This window comes from Puma concolor, chromosome B1 (genome assembly GCF_028749965.1).
Source record: "Puma concolor isolate L17-30 chromosome B1, mPumCon1.1.hap2, whole genome shotgun sequence".
Classification (NCBI taxonomy): domain Eukaryota; kingdom Metazoa; phylum Chordata; class Mammalia; order Carnivora; family Felidae; genus Puma; species Puma concolor.
In genome coordinates, this window is record NC_141670.1 from 117,654,693 (window position 1) to 117,672,771 (window position 18,079).

Consider the following 18,079-nt stretch of genomic DNA (forward strand, 5'->3'; position numbering starts at 1 on the left):
AACCAAAGAGGTGAAAGACCTCTGAAAACTGTATTCTGAAAACTGTAAAACACTGATGAAAGAAATTGAAGACAAGACAAAGAAATGGAAAGACATCCTATGCTCATGGATTGGAAGAACAAATATTGTTAAAATATCTATACTACCAAAAGTAATATACACATTTAATGCAATTCCTATCAAAAGACCAACAGCATTTTTCACAGAACTAGAATAAACAATCCTAAAATTTGTATGGAACTACAAAAGACCCCAAAGCCAAAGCAATCTTGAAAAAGAAAACAAAGTGGGAGGCATCACAATTCCAGATTTCAAGTTATATTGTAAAAGTGTAGTAATTAAAACATTATGGTACTGGCACAAAAATAGACATATACATCAATGGAACAGAATAGAAAACTCAGAAATGAATCCACAACTATATGATCAATTAATTTTTGACAAAGCAGGAAGAAATATCCATTCAATGGGAAAAAGACAATCTCTTTAACAAATAGTGTTGGGAAAACTGAACAGGAACATACCAAAAAGGAAACTGGACTACGTTATTACACCATACACAAAAATAAATTCAGAATGGATGAAAGACCTAACTGTGAGACCTGAAACCATTAAAATCCTAGAAGAATGCACAGGCAGTAATTTCTCTGACATTGGTCGTAGCAACTTCTTTCTAGATAGGTCCCATGAGTCAAGATAGACAAAAGCAAAAATAAACTACTGGAGCTACATAAAAATAAAAATCTCTGCACAGTGAAGGAAACAATCAACAAAACTGAAAGGCAACCTACTGAATGGGAGGAGACATTTGCAAATGACATATCTGATAAAAGGTTAGTATCCAAAATACATAAAGAACTTATAAAATTCAACACCCCTCCCCAAAATAATCCAGTTAAAAAATGGGCAGGAGACATGAACAGACATTTCTCCAAAGTAGACATCCAGATGGCCAACTGACAAGAAGTGCAAATCAAAACTACAATGAGATAACACTTCATGCCTGTTAGAATGGCTAAATCAAAAACATAAGAAACAAAAGGTGTTAGTGAGGATGTGGAGAAAGGGATGGGTTGGTGGGAATGCAAACTGGTGCAGCCACTCTGGAAAACAATACAGAAGTTCCTCAAAAAGTTAAAAATAGTACTACCCTATGAAAAGCAATCACACTACTGGGAATTTACAAAATAGTACCAAAACAATAATCCAAAGGATACATGCACCCCTATGTTTATAGCAGCATTATTTAAAATAGCCAAGATATGGAAGCAGCTCAAATGTCCACTGATGAATAAAGATGTATCGTATGTGTGTGTGTGTATGTGTGTGTGTGTGTAATTTGGATACTATTCAGCCATAAGAAAGAATGAAATCTTACCATTTGCAAAGACATGGATGGAGCTAGAGAGTATAATGTTAAGTGAAATAAGTCAAGCAAAAACACAAATACCATACGATTTCACTCATATAAATAGGTAATGAGGATTAAGGAGTGCACTTGTTGTGATGAGCACTGGGTGATTAAATAAAAACTTTCAAAAAATCTACCAATTTTTCTGTTGCTTTCATTATTGTATTCATTTCTTCAATAATGACACATACCATTATATTAAAATTGTAAATGATAGCATGAGTATACCTGTTATTCAGTTTTCAACCTAATGGTCTCATAGCTTATGACCAAAAGTTTAGTTATTGTAAGCCACATTATTCTTTATATCCTAAAGGCATCAGACTATAAGTTTCATTTACTTTATTTTTTTTTTTAAATTTTTTAATGTTTATTTATTTTTGAGAGAGAGACAGAGTATGAGCAGGGGAGGGGCATAGAGAAAGGGAGACAGAATCCAGGAGCAGGCTCCAGGCTCTGAGCAAGCTGTCAGCACAGAGCCCGACGCAGGGCTCAAACTCACAAACCACGAGATCATGACCTGAGCCGAAGTCGGACGCTTAACCAACTGAGCCACCCAGGTGCCCTAAATTTCATTTACTTTAATGAAAAGCCACTTTGAACTATAAAAGTACAAAAGTTAAATGCATACACACATGTGCACACACATGCAAACAAATATTTATTAAATACATAAAGTCAAATCCAATATATAAGCTATCACAGAACAAGAAGAGGGATCAATCCTAAAATACAAAAATCTTGATAATTGGTAAAGAAGGGTCAAATTACTATGGCAGAAATTTTTAAATTTGTTCTAGAATGACCTCTAGGAGGCTGCTGGGCCTAGCTGTCTTTGTGAAAGTTTCTTCAAACCTTCCAGGTATGAATAATTGCCAAGGTATCTGAATTATTACAGAGCACCACGAAGAAAAGAAATTTTTCTAAGTAATTTTAAGAGGTTAGCGTATTCTTGATCTGAAAACCTAATAAATGAAGGATAAAAAATAGAAATCTATAAGCCAATTTTACTATTAATAAAGTTGCTAAAATTATAAATAAATCTTAGAAAAATGAATGTAGTAGCATAGCAAAAGAATACCACCCCCTGATTAAGTAATTGCCAACAATTACTCTTGCCCCCAGACCATTCACCTGCTAAACATAATCCCATCATTAATGCCTCTCATTGCAGTAGTGGTTCTTAAAGAAGCAGAGTAAATAGGGGGAAGACAAGGGTAATTTGGAAAAAGAAATGTGCTCACTGTGTCAGTGCCCAAGAGGAGCCACTGTCCTATGGGCACCAGGAACTAAAATGTTTAAATGATCCTACTTTCCCCTCTTCTTTTCTAAATTTCCTAGATGCTTTGAAATACATATATTTCATTTATAATCCTAAAAAATCAATCAGAAATACTCAGAAGGAAAGCAAAAAGCAAACAAAAACAACATCGTAAATTTACCCAAATGAGGATGAGACTGGTAGTCTTTAAAATGTGAAACGAACCAAGTTTGGACTGAAGCCTTCTCATATTCCCATCAGTATTCCTATTCAGATATGGGCGTTCTTCATCACTCCAAGAACCCTCAAACGGCATTCAAATTAGGACCATCTGTCCCCAAAATTTAAACTGCTGAACAGTGTTTTCTGAAATTTTTGGAAAGGTAAAATCTGATATCTTATTCTGAGACCAGCTCAGACTTAGTTAAGTTACCATCAACTTCAGCCCTCTTACAAGAGCTCCCGCTGGGTTACAGCAGTGTTGGCCAAGGTTAAGGTCATCACAATTACAGATTCTGGTTATTATTCTAAGAGTCTTCTTTATTATGAAAAGACATTAACATATGAGCAAGGGGTTCACAGTTCAAGCCAATGAAAAGTGGAAACTGTTTAAAACTGTGAGAGTACCTGTTAAGTCAAATTGCCATTAAGTTAAGGTTTATACTAAACCTCAAATTTATGAAGTATAGAGATACAATTTTACTGAGTATAGAGATGTATAATTTATGTAATTATAATGTACACATATATACACAAGTATTAATATGTATGTGTGTGTTATGACCTCAATTGTATCTCCCCCCAAATCATACATTAAAATCTTAACATCTAGTACCTCAGAGTATGAGTGTATTTGGGGATAGGGCCTTTAAAGAGGTAACTGAGTTAAAATGAAGTCATTATGGCAATCTGCTATGACTTGTGTTCTTATCAGGAGGAAAAATTTGGACACAAACATACACAGTGAAGACCATGTGAAGACACAGGGAGAAGATGACCATGGATAAGCTAAGGAGAGAGGCTTCAGGAAAAACCAACCCTGCTGACACCCTAATCTCAGACTTCCATCTCAAGAACTGTGAGAAGATTAATTTTTGTTATTTAAACCACTCAGTCTATGATACTTTGCTATGGTAGTCCTAGCAAACTAATACTGTGCATATATGTGTGTAATCTGAAACATAATTGTGACTCATGTTAACTAGAGTCACCCTTACCACATAATATCTCATTTCAGAGATTGTGTACAGTCTAAGATCCTCCCCAAGATTCTTACAAGCTCCTAGGGGCTAGTATCCTTTTAGCTTCAACCTCTTGCCTCTCCTCCATTACTTCAATTCTGACGTCATTTCACAATATCCAACTTCTGTGGCCCTTATTCTGTGCTAACCGAGGGTGGGCCTCAGGTCTCTCCATCAATTTCCATCCAGCAAAATAAAATAAAGTGAAATGCTAAAAACAACCAAAAACAAACCAAAATAAAAATCCACCTACATACAAAGTAATCATGAACATGGCTTACTTTATTATCCCAGAAATGCAAAGAACTTAAAATTGAACTTTAGCTATCTCTGCTATCTCTGCTATCTCTGCTCTAACATAGTCCCTTAGCCAAGTGGGAAATCCGGATTCTTGCCATATTCTAACATTATAAGTCTTATTTCTCCCTCCTCCTCTTTCTCCTTCTCTTCCTCCCTCACTACCTCCTCCTTCTTTCCCCTTCTATGCCTCTCTCTCCCGCCTTCCATCCATTCTTGATATACCCTGATCTCTACTCTTTTTGACTCTTCCCCCATTCCCAGCAGTTTGCTATTACTTTTTGTGAGTCTGACTTATGTTAACAGGATCCCTTTTTCTACCTCAAGTAGCTAAATTGAACTATTTTCTCAAAGACAATTCCCTTCCTCAGAAAAATTCTGGACTCAACCATTAAAGTAATACAGTTTTACCCTTGCTACATTGTATTTAGCCAAGTTTTTATAAAGAGTGAAGGTAATTCATCAAGTTGTTTTTTCACCTTGATACAAAAGAATATAACATCAATTAGATACATCATCTAATATCAATGCATTACCCTTCTATATAATCTTTAAATTGACTTAGCTCTAAAACCACTATTAAACCTGTTGGAAATTATTTTTAAATTTTGCAGTCTCATTGGAATTTTTAACCACACATATGAACTCTGAACCTTATTTATTAAGCTGTCAACTGTTGCATTCAGCAAACGATTTAAACTATCATTTCAAAGAGGAGAGTTTGAAAACTAAGAACCTTTACACTTGTCACATTTTATAAGGAACACAGGAAAGAGGGCTTAATTGTACCTTTGTTCAAAAGATCTTCCACACAATTAATATGTAGTTTGCCTTTTTGAAGAATGTCAGTTTACAGTTTGAGGAAGAAAATGAAAATAAACTCTGGTTCAAATCACTTCTTAGGAAACAGGCTACTACTGCCACCTGGGGGAGGTTCTTTCTACTTCATTCAAGAAGGCCAAATGTGCTTGTCAGATGAATGAAAACAGTTCATGTTTTCCTTGTTATATCCACACAGGAAGACTTTTTAACTTTCTGCCCATGAAGTCATAAGGCATTCCAGATGTCTCCAAGATTCCTTCACACAGAAATACACACTTCACAGACTTTTTGAGAGGTACAGAAGATGAACCAGAATATAACCATACTAAGGTTTCTACATATTACATACTAAGAAGGTATTTGGAAAAGTATAGGTTATATACTAAAAAGAGAAAAAAAATAAAGTTTTCAATAACAAAATGAAACCCAAATTTTAAGCATAATGTATCTGGCCTCAACTTACAGTCAGTTGTACTCCTTTTCTGAAATATGCTATCATTAATTGATATGGAAACTACACGTGCACATATAATCACACTAGTGATTTCATCAGTTAGGATGAGATAATAAATTTCAATTCCATGGAAATAGCCAAGGGTTTTCTTAAAGAATTTTTGAATTTATGAACTAAGTACTATTATAAACTCAGTATCTATTTATTGCATGAATATTACAGATCTACCTGTTGAAAGTTTTGACCAAGTACTGATATGGTGCTCATCATTTACAATGGAAATAATTGTGACCATTGCTTTTGAATGTCTAGCTTGGGCTTAATAGTTGTCAATCTTGCTTTCTTTATACTATGGATAAGTGGTTACCTATCAGCAATGCCCTAAAACAAAGACTTTAATCTTGGAAATAAAGTTTCAGGAAGTATCTGTTGAAATGACTAGTCTGTCAGATGAAAAAAAAAAAAAAAAGTCAGTGCTGATTAGAGGAAGATAACTAACCATTTATAGAGAGGATTCTGGTAATAGATTAACGAAATAAAATACATACAGTATCAGTCCCAGAGTGGTACAGTAACACCGTCAGAAGGTTAAAGTTCAACCTGAGAACAACTATACCAGCTCCAGGGAAGTCTATGGAAAAAGTGTTTTTAAGATTGGAAAAGGTACGTGACATACAGAAAATGTATTGGGATTCCATAATCATTATTACTTTTTAAATCATGCATTTGATTAAGGAGTAAAAAGAAATCTGAGTGACTACGGTTTAGCTGATAGGGCTGAATGAGCTGGGTGAGCTGGAATCACCTTGAGGGACTCCAAAAATGAGTATATTTTGTGTGGGGGTGTGAGGTTCCTTCAAAATGTTCATATTAGAGTCTAGGGAGGGTGGGGTGAGGGGCATTGGAGGACAAGAAAGGCCAGAAGGACATAAAACTGAATATTAGAAATACAAGTTATAAGCAAAAGTAATAAATATGCAATATTAAGTGTCCTTATTTCTGAATCAGCAATTGAGTATACTTGGCAATCGGCCTGTAGCTCTGCTTTACTGATCTAATGAAAATTATCAGTGACCTTAAAATGCTTATTTCTGCACAGATTACCTCCATGTTAGGGGTGTTGTAAATGGAATAGATTCTCTCAAGATTCTCCCTCCTAACTGAGCTACACAATGTGTTGGGCTTTACTTCCTTTATTCAAAAGCCAGTAAGTTACTATGGTGGACCATGGAAATGATTTACTAATTATTTCATAACAGAAATTACAAGCAGTTCTCATTTTCATCAGAATGCTGCCTGGTTGTAAAAAAATAGTAAACAAAAACAGAAATCTTTAACATTATTCATGTTTCATAGGGGACAAACACTCAGGAAGTCAGGAAAGATAATTTTTTGCAGATGCCACTTGTGTATTCATGGGGTGGGGAGGTGGAGAAGTATGGGATGTTATTTAAAAGGCAGGAAGGATCTGTTTCTTCCACTCTTCTGTTCCTACTTGTCCTCCAACAGTGATTAATTTTTCAATACTGCTGCTAGCCTTGTTAATGAAGTCAGAAACATCAGCACCCATTGCTAAATGGACTCACCTACCACATTGATGAGTTAAGATATTCCTCCTAAACATGGTTTACATTATCTTCATGCATTTTGTTTCCCCCCCCCCCTCATTTTCCTACAATTATTGCTTCCTCCTCTCTTCTTTATCTATATTAAACTTTTCTCTCCTCTCCCACTGCAAACTACCAATATTCTTTCAATCTTCCTCTACCACTGTGTTGTCTACACTAACGTGGAGAACTCCTCCGTGTTTTAGCCACTATGAATGAGGGGTAAGTAAACCAAAGGTAATACCTGCAATACCCCTGGCCAAGTAAGATGCCTTACACTGGGTGAGTATAGAAGTCTAACTGCTTATGCTGACCCTTTGTTTACCCACAGACATGACAGACTCTAACAAGATGATCATCAACTTGGCCCTCTTTGGCATGACTCAGAGTGGAAAAAGTTCTGCTGGGAACATTCTTTTGGGAAGCACTGACTTCCACAGCAGCTTTTCTCCATGTTCTGTGACCAAAGATTGCTGTCTGGGCCGCAGTTGTCACCTCTGTGGCTTCATGCGTCGAGGGGGGCAAGAGATAACCCTGCAGATCCAGGTGTTGGACACTCCAGGTTATCCACACAGCAGACTGACCAAGAAGCATGTGAAACAGGAGGTCAAGGAGGCCCTGGCACATCACTTTGGGCAAGAGGGTCTCCATCTTGCACTGCTGGTCCAGAGAGCAGACATGCCTCTTTGTGGACAGGAAGTATCTGACTTAGTCCAGATGATTCAGGTAATACAAAATAGGCAATTACACTAATGCCATTATTCCTATTTGAAGGACAATTATCCTAACAGGAAAGCACTATGACAATTTGATTAAAAGAGTAGTTTAAAGCAAGTTTAAAACAAGTGCTAGTCACATAGAAATGGTAAAAATTACTTGATCTTTCCCACCAAGAACCATTTTTACAATTTCCTTTAGAGGAATTCGGTTGGTAATTTTGCAGCTGGACCATAGGACTCTACCCACCCCCCTAAAAAATAAGATGCTAACTTCAGAGGTTAACTAACCTCTGAATAAGTTTGTAAATGTGGTCTCCACTCGATCTGCATCAGAATCAACTGGGCTGTCATTAAAAATGCATATTCATCCAAGCCCCACTGAAAGAGAATCACAAGAGTAGAGCCTGGGTATATGCATTTGCATAAATTTTCCATATATTTCTTAAAAACAGCCAAGCTTAAGAACTACTAAAACTAAAATACTGACTTGCATCCATTTAATATCAAGGGGACAATCTCTTTTTTTTTTTTTTTTCTTTTTTTGAGAGACAGAGAGAGAGAGAGGGAGCGGGGAGGGGCAGAGTGAGAGAGGGAGAGAGAATCTTAAGCAGGTTGGGGAGGGGAGCGGTCTGATGCAGGGCTGGATCTCATGACCATAGGATCGTGACCTGAGTCAAAACCAAGAGTTGGACACTTAACCAACTGAGGTACGCCCCCCCCCCTTTTTAAGGGGACAGTATCTTACAGTTCACAAACAAATAGGTGTTCATTCACTGATTCAATCATTGCGAACTGTATTAGGTACCTGCACAGAGCTTAATGATTAGTGAACAGTACATGAGCCCTGCCCTCAAAAAACTTACAGTCTAGAAGAGATGAATAAACAAATATAAGACAGCGCCAACGTAGTGTAATGTATGGACAAGGGGAAAGGAGGTTTCACTCTGACTTATATCATGGCAAACATGCACAGAAGATCTATGCTTTATTTTTTAGGAAAGAAATAAAGAATTTCAGATGCTTTGTGTGCCTCATCATCTGTAGGGCCACTAACTGATCTATGATAGCCAAGAGAAGACCACAGGGACCTCAGTGTGAACATAAATAACATATGCCACCTTTGCCTAGTTGTCCATTCACGTTTGTTTGTTCGTTTATTATAAGTCACTATCTTGGAAGCTTGTTCAGCTAGTCTAGGAGAGGAGCTGAAGATAGGGAGAGGTTCTGGGTATGGCTATAACTAGGAGATGGAGGGAGTAATACTTGCATACAGTATAGACATATATGAACCAGGCCCATGTAAAACCAACAATTCCTGGAAACTGCTCAGTGAGCTGCTCCATTCCATTCAGTGTCTTGATTCTCTAGTCTGGGGCCAACCAAATTTAGCTGCTGGACTTGACTAGCATTACTCAGTAGACTTGCTTAGTCATTGAGATAAGAGAGCTCATCATTACTAGAAGCTCTACAGGTAAATTACATGGTGAATAGAGAGCAGACATTTCTCTGATCATGATGTCGGGTTTGTTACACTTAAAAAGACAGTATACTTAGCTTCAAAGGAATATTTTCTTCCCTTTAACTACTAAAAGCATAAGATTGTTCTAAATGACACATTTTTTTTCAGTAACTGAATGTTTCTAAAAATGAAAAAAAAAACATATCACAAAAAACTAGCGGAAAAAAATAGGGTGACAAGAGCATAAAAACATAATCCTCATCATCCAACTCCTGAAAAATCAAGGACATGCTGTACAAAAGTAGAGAAGATGATTGCAATTAAGAAACAATGTGTAATCTAAGAAAACCCACAAACCTCCCCTAAACTATGAAAGCCTGCATGTCAAACAATATTTCTGGTAGAAACCAGATGGGGGAGAAACCTGTTGCTATTCCATCAGTGTAATTTTTTTAAGTGTATATATTTATTTTGAAAGAGAGAGAGAGAGAGAGAGAGAGAGCGCGCGAGAGCAGGGGAGGGGCAAAGGGAGAGTGAGAGCAAGAGAATATCAAGCAGACTCCATACTATCAGCACAGAGTCCGACGTGGGGCTCAAACCCACCAGCCACGAGATCATCACTTGAACCAAAATCGAAAGTCAGACGCTCAATTGATTGGGCCACCTAGGCACCCCACCATCAGTGTAATTTTTAAACAAGTTTTAAAATTCATTTAAAGCTGCCATTAAATAAACATTTGGCTTAAAGTATAGGTGGATGTAACTCAGTAAATTCAGTAAGTGCACAAATATTTCTCAAAAACTAACCTCTCTCCTTATGCCTCCAAATTTTTCTCTATGCTGGTACTATGTTTGGCCAAAAGGGGCATTTTAAAAGGCATAATTTTAAAAACAGATTTTGTTTTCCAGTTTTAGGATATAGAACACTACTGTAATCCCCTATTTTTTATACAAGAGAAGTTGATTCATACATGTCTCTCTCATCTTTGAAAAAGGTATCTGGCATACAGCCACGTTCTCCTACCACTGCCTTCCTTAAGCCAGTGTCCAGGTCATGACTTAAAGGCAGGGAGGAGATAGGCTAGAGTAAAACTCAGATTCAGAATTTTTTTTTTCTAAAATAAATATCTTTTCCCTCCCAGGAAAACTCAGCAGCCAAGATTTTAGTAATCTTCAGAGGGGCCCATGACCCCTGGGAGGCACTGCAGTCCTATTCTGGGCTTCCATCATAATTTTTGGTTGAAGATCGCCTATGCACAAGCTGGCTGTTTATGACCTTCTTCCTGAAGGTGCTTAAGTAACTGGTGGCAGCCATCTGGATATGCTCACAGATTGGGAGCAGCTGCAGAATGTCTGAATATTCAACAGGACCAACAGCTGTTAGGAAGGAGCAAGGAGTTGTTAAGGTCCTCTGGTTCCAGACACACCCTGGACTGCTTTTTCTTCCTGGTTTATGCAAAATGGGGAATGGAATATCTGCCTTCTCCCCTTTCCTCTCCTCCTTTCTGGGGGCGCTGCTCCCGGTCATGGAAGGAGTCAACAACGCCAATGCCAGAAAAGTAACCTCTTCTTTCCTGTACCTCCCTATTCCCTCTTTAAATGTCTCTTTTAATTTGTGCTCTTAATATTTTTTAGAGGGGTTATAGGCTGCCAGCTATGACAAATGAAACATTTCCCCAAATGATCCCTTTTTCTTTATTTATGTTAGGCCTTCGTAATTTATAGCAAAATGGTGGAGATGTCAGTGAGTCATCTCTCCGAAACTGGGAAATAAAGGGAATGATTCATCTAAATATTACCTATCACTTGAATGTTATTTAAAAATCCACAAGTAATGAATCAGAGAATACAGAATAAAGTTACCTTAAGAAAAGTTCTAGCAAGCAGCCAAACTGCACAAGGAATTGAATCCAGGAATTGACTAAAATCCAAATTCTTTCCACCATCAGGGCATCATGTGTTATTACTAATATACAATCAGGTTTCAAGCATGTATTTTTGATTTAGACTGAACTCAAATGTTGATGTTATAGGTGTGTGTGTATACAAAAGGCTCAGAAAGGCCAGTGCAAGGCCTGAAAATACTTAACAAACATAATGGGCTTAGTTGTTTAATACCATTTAGTTGAAAAATAAGCCTTGTTACAATTGTAGATATATGACTAAAAATGTTACTAAGAGTTTCTTGGCTTGATTTCCTCACTTATAAAATGGGGATAATTTTACCTATGTTAAAAATTTTTTGGGTTATAGTTAATGAATATAATGTGCTTGGCATTGTGCCTGACTTACAGTAGGTTCGCAGAAAATTACTACCATTGTTATCATTTTTATTATTGTCACTACACAAATTATAATGAGTCCTTATTCAAATGAATTACTAGATTATGAGCAACCTATTAATAGAGGTTAAGAGAACAGGTTCTATAGTAAGATATACTTGTGTTCAAGTTTCAGCTTACTTGTTTTGTGACCTTGGGCAAGTAATTTCTCTAGATTTCAATCTCTTAATTGGTAAAGTGGGAAAACAGCAGTGTCTCCTTTACTGGGTTATTTTCAGGACTAATTTCATATTATAACAGTAAATTAACTCAGACACTAGCACAAGGCAAGTGCACACCAAATGTCAGCTATGGTCATAATTTTGTTAGTATCTGTCTTATGCTAAAATTAGGACATGTTATTTGTAGCCTTCTTTGGGATTTTCTTGATAGATTTCAGAAGAAAATCAGAGTGAAATCAAGCATACACAGCCCTGATGTATAAGAATTTCCTTATTAATTTAGAAAAAAAATCTGGGAAGAAAATTCACTGGCTTACTAAGATTAAAGTGAGAAGCTCTAATTTAGTGGGAAAGACATGGGCCTGGCAGTGAGGAGACCTCTGTCACAGGCCCAGGCCTTCCAACAATCAGCTGTGCGGCTTTGGCAAAGTCATTTAACATCAAAAGTCCACAATATCCTCATCTGTAAAATAAGGCAATTTGGACACATGATCTCTAAGGCTGAATATTCTCTGCATCTAACAACGTCTTATCATTCAGTTCTCTGAGAAGGTAATGTGGTGCTTTAAGTGGGATGAGAGTAAGGGAATAGTATGAAATATAAAGAATGGTCCTTATTGTCCTCCTGTTCCATGATAATTTTTCTCTCAGTTGATGTAATAGTTGGCTTTTTAAAATTTCCCCCCGAAAAAGTCCAGATGCTATGATTTCATCAACCACAAACAAATGGGGCAGGGCTGGTGAGGTCCTGGGAAAATGAACATAATTCCTGGAAAACAAAGTTTATATCCTAACTAGTTGTCCCAAAAGGACTAGATGGACTCATACCCATTAGCACTCTGAAACCAAACAATTCATGATTGATTGTAACATTTCCATCTAGCTTAGTACTATATTTAAATTATTAACACCAGATAACTTACATTAATTTATCTTGCTCTTGGATTTTTATGTGAGGTATCAATCAACTGTGATTATTCTTTCTCTGGGTCCACAGAGAACACGTTTGGCCACTAACACGATGACTATACACCAAGCGACACTACTTTCAAATAGTCAACTATTTTGCAGCCAAAAATCAATCTAAAGATTATAAGCTAAATCAACCATTCCCTTCTATTTTTGGCAGTAACTCAAAAGTGCAATTTCTCTCACAGTTTAGGACATGAGCATCCTTTCATAAATAATTATCAACATGTAAAAACTTCTGAGTGGTTGAACACATGGACTTTTAAGTGGTGTCGCACTTATAGATCCATTTTCCTTAGGTGGTTTAACTCATTTTTCCTGAATGTTATTATAGTTTAAAGTATAGGAAATGTCTGGTGGAGACAAAAACAGAATGTGTTAACGTTACAACCCAGAAAATCAGGAACTAAAGACATACCGTAAAAGTTATACCATTTAATGCAGTAAGTACTAACCAGCAAGAGAAGAATTCTATATTATATAACTCAGGAAGGGACCACTTGAGCCAAACAGTTTATTTAGCATGAATTTTTATTATAGTGATGTTTTAAAAATATTTAATGATAAATGTGGTTCATGCATCAACCAACACCCAGAGGGTAGGCCTGGGGGTAGCACTCAAGAGGTTAAGGTGTCTATTTATTAACTTGAATTAAACATTTCAATATCATAACAATCAATATAAACACATCAATCATGTACTTGGTGAATATCAGAACTGGCCCTAAATTTGAGAAACTTTCAGAGATAAGAACATTCAAGGATTAATAATTACACTTTATAGAAATAAAGGCCCAGTACTATACAATTCCCAATAATGCTCAATCAGTCTCTTTACTTGCTGTGTCTTCACAGTCTGATAACTCTCTTCTTGATGCCTACACTCAAAGCATCATCACATGCTAGAAACTCATGCTGACCCCTTCCTCTACACTCACTTTCCACCTCCACCCCAAATTGGGCTAAATGTCTGCCTCTAAAGCACCAATATATTTTCTATCACAATACCTGCAATTAAACCAAATTGAAAGTATTTTCTTTCCTGCCTGCCCCTCTTCCTCAGTTTTAAGTTTAGGTAGTACAAACAATTCTCCACTAGACATAAGCAGAAAGTTTATCTGTCATGGTCCACTCTTTGTCCCTGGAACAAAGTAAACCCCCAATAAATATTTGCAGAAGGAATAAATCACCTAGAATTCTTTTTAAAGTTCAAATTCCCAGGATCCATCCCTAAAGATACTGATGCATTTTTAGCAAGCATCCCAAGTGGTTCTGATGTAAATAACCCAAGAATCTTTTTATTCCCAGAATCTAAATCTATTTAGCACTTCATTAATTTTTCAGCCATTTGTATTAATTTGCTAGGGCTGTTGTAACAAGGCTGCACTACCTGGGTGGCTTTTAAGTAACAGAAATTTATTGTCTTTCAATAAATTTGGAGGCTAGAAGTCTGAAATGAATGTTAGCAGGGTTAGTTCCTTCTGAAGGCTATAAGTAAAGAATCTATCCAAGAGTTCTGTCCTTGGCTTATGGATGACTGTCTTTATGTTTACATGGCATTTTCCCTTTATTCTTATCTTTGTCCAAATTGCTGTTTTATAAGGACACCAATCACATTGGATTAGAGGCCCACTCACAATGACCCTATTGTCAAATAAAGTCACATTCTGAGGTATTAGGATTTCAACATATGAATTTGGAGGGGGGTGGGTACACAATTCAACTCACAACACTAGTTTATTTTGCAATGCTTTGATCTTCTCTCACAAGGAACATGTTACAACATACTGAATATGACAAATTTTGCTATGTCACTTTTAGGTAAAATGTGATGTTGAAATCACACATATATTAGATTTACACAAGAATTATCTTTTTTACAAGTTAGGTTAGTTAAGATTTTGCTAATTTGTATTCTGAAGGCACATAAGAATATGCCAACTAAAGTACTTTTTAAAAAATCCTTTTGTAAAGTTTAGAATCTGTTAAAAATAATTATTCATTGAATGTACTGATCTTAAAATTTCAATTCAGATTTTGTTCAAGCAGGCCATTTTTAGAATTAGATATATATAATTATTCTATGGTATAGACAAATTTTAAACAGATATGAGGAAAATTTTGGACTTACTGAGAAAAGTGTTTCTGAATTTAAAACACAAAATGCAGACTACATGCAAACCCATGAGAACTACAGAACAAAAGAGAAATTTTATAGGAAAATACCACTTTATGTCCCAAAGATTAAACTTCAAAACTAAAGACTCAAAAACAAATAAATAAAACCCTAAACCTTCTATTTGAGATGACAGTGAGGTCTACATTCCAAATTAATCCAACCAATATCTAGTGAGAGTTTACAATGTGCCAAAGCTTTGACCTACATAGTAAGGCATAGACTCTGCCTTCCAAAAGCTACTGGTCAAGTCAGAGAGATAAATGTGTAAACAAATAGTCTGATAAATGCCAGACTGTGCCAGGAATTTAGTTGGTAACCGTGGTCTCAAGATGTTTAAATATATTGTCCCACAGTTGCCGTATTTTCTATTATTTACATGTCTTGACTCCTTATTCCCTTCCTCCTCCCTTCCTTCCTTTCCTTCTCCCCTTTTCTCTCTTCCTTTCATTTTCAGTTTTTCAGCCTTATAAATACCAATCCTGTATTTGTTACATACATTGAAAATAGTTTCCCAAACCATCTTTCAATTTTCTCAAGAATTTTTAAACCAGTTTGTCCTGATATCCCTCTATGGATTTGTATTCAACCTCTCTATACATCAGTTTCTCCATATTTAATGGAAATAATACTAGCATCTTCCACAAAGCATTATGTTGAATTTCAAAATAAATAAAGCATGTAAAGTACCTAGCATAATATCTAGCACTAAATAGTAGTTGTTCTTCCTTCCTTCTTCTGATTACTAGAGGTCCTGGATATTTCTTGTTATGTTCATTCCTAACTATTTTATATCTTTCCAAAAACTCAAAAATAAATAAAACCCTAATAAACTTTCTATTTGAGATGATGGTGAGGATCTAAATTCCAAACTGCTATTATAAACTGGTAGCAGATTTGAAAATATTTTGATAATGAGAATATTTGGAATGAATGGAATGTCATTTTACTTTCACAATGCCATGATTTCATATAACTTTGTAAATATTTTAAAAAGTTAAATGGTTATTCCTAGACACCTTCCATATTGTATGAACAATTTGCCACATGCTGGCATTTCTGCTTTACATCAGCTTATTTTCACCAATCAAACAAGAATTTATTATATAACCAACTTCCATATATCACTAAACAAAGGAACACCAGTCTTCAATGTTTTTCAACCACAGTAGAGGAAGTCATCTGATAAATTGGACTTGATTCTAAGCATGTGAAGTGAAGAGGATGCGAGTGAATCACAATAATATTTTGTAGCTGTTTCAAATCACTAAATGTAATTTGATCTTAACTTTTCCATTGTATGACATCTGACTAATCAATAGATTGTAACCAGATTATATAATTACAAATCCTTAGAAGACACTTTTGGTTATCATGATAACACAACATTTCTACAAAAAGAATACGACAATTCCCTTGGCCCAAGTCCTCTGACTTAAAGGAATTCAGTGGTTCTAACAGCTCTAGGTTGGCAGGCAAGTAGAAATTATTGCTGAATGTTATAAATGTAATTGTATCATATGCAGCATTAATAACATGCAGTTCTGAAATTGTGTATACATAAATTGTAAGAGCAAAATGAAATGGAGAATTAAAGCCTTTTTTTTTTAACAAAATCCACCCATCTCTCTCCATTCACTTACATTATTTGACCCCATCTTCACTTTCCATTGCATATATCAATTTTTAGTAACATAATGACATCCATATCTGTTGCCTATGTTGGACCATAATTCCTTTGCTGGTGTTTGAGGAATATAGGCCAAGGCAAATAGCCATTTAACTTTCTCTCTCTTTCAGGAACTTCTAGGACATGCTTGGAAGAATTACACTGCCATTCTTTTCACCCATGCAGAAAAAATAGAAGAGGCTGGGTTCAGTGAAGATAAATACTTGCATGAGGCCTCCGATACACTGCTAACCCTGCTAAATTCTGTACAGCGCAGATATATTTTCCAGTATAAAAAAGGAAACTCACTTAATGAACAAAGAATAAAAATCTTAGAAAGAATCATGGAATTTATAAAAGAAAATTGTTACCAAGTTCTTACCTTTAAATAAAATTTAGATAAAGGGAAAAGAGCTTTGGGCTTTAGAGTCAGAAACCTTGTTTCAAAAGTGCCTTTGTCAGAATGGTTGAGGACTGTCAGAATTCCCATAGCCTGCTACTGAGAGTGTACATTGGTATAACCACTTTGGACAACTGTTTGGCTGTTAAAAAGAAATTAAAGGAAACAAGACTTCCTTCTAATGCAAATCCTATGACACAGCAATTGCCCTATAATTATATATCCAGCAGAAATGTGTAGATTTGTACACTAAAAGACATGTATGTACAAGAATGCTCTTGGTAATACTATTCATAATAGCCAAATAGCTATCAGTAATTATCCAAAAGTCCATTAACAGGAATATAGATAAGCAAATTGAGGTATATTCAATGGAGTATTTATATAATAATGAGAATGAGCAAACTACAACCACATGTAAAAATACCAATGAATTGTCCAAACATAAAATTGAATGAAACAGTATATACTATTCTGTTCAAAAACAGTCAAAACTGATGTAATATAAACTACTCTGATGTTAGAAGGAGAGGTCACTCTTGGGGAGGGGACAGTGAGCATGCACTGGGCAGCTTCTGAGAGTCTGGTAATATTTAGTTTTTTGATCTGGAGGTTAGTTTGAGTGCTCACTTTGTAAAAATTCAATAAACACTTTTGATTCATAAACTGTTTAGTATATATATTTGAATGAAATTTAAGATGAATCAATTATTATCTATATTTTAAAAACTAGTTCCACCAATTACTTGATGCTAGACAACGAAAATTATTTAATCCTGTGAAAGGCCTCATTTGGAATATCTAATGGATAGTTACTGTAATGATGCTCAAAAAATGTTAACTTTCTTTTCCACTTTTTTATAACCTGTGGTTCGTATTTAGGGTTGGAAATATAGGTAAAAATTCAGAGCCAAGCCCTGCAGCACAAACAAGGGTAACAATATTACTGTATTAACCAAATAAGAATAAAGCCTGGACTTAAAGAGGCCTCCTCTACCTTGTAAGGTTGGTCATGTTGGCTTAGTAGAGACGATGGTCTAAAAGGCAGCAGAGAGGACTGAAGGAAAATAATTCTAGTCAATCATAGCCAA

At 35.8% G+C, this 18,079-nt stretch overlaps 1 protein-coding gene across 1 annotated transcript; it reads left to right on the forward strand.

Annotated features, from left to right (window-relative positions):
- Positions 1 to 7,424: 7,424 nt before the first annotated feature.
- Positions 7,425 to 16,980, forward strand: GIMD1 (GIMAP family P-loop NTPase domain containing 1). The gene is made up of 2 exons (XM_025922409.2): positions 7,425 to 7,819; positions 16,720 to 16,980. The coding sequence occupies exons 1-2, from the start codon at positions 7,427 to 7,429 to the stop codon at positions 16,978 to 16,980; spliced, it is 654 nt and encodes a 217-aa protein (XP_025778194.1). The 5' UTR covers positions 7,425 to 7,426.
- Positions 16,981 to 18,079: the final 1,099 nt, after the last annotated feature.

What these genes read in the sequence shown, in the direction of transcription:
- GIMD1 (XM_025922409.2), top strand. Translation starts at nt 7,427, where the DNA reads ATGACAGACTCTAACAAGATGATCATCAACTTGGCCCTCTTTGGCATG. An exon ending in ACTTAGTCCAGATGATTCAG is followed by an intron (nt 7,820 to 16,719) that starts GTAATACAAAAT and finishes TCTCTCTTTCAG; the next exon opens with GAACTTCTAGGACATGCTTG.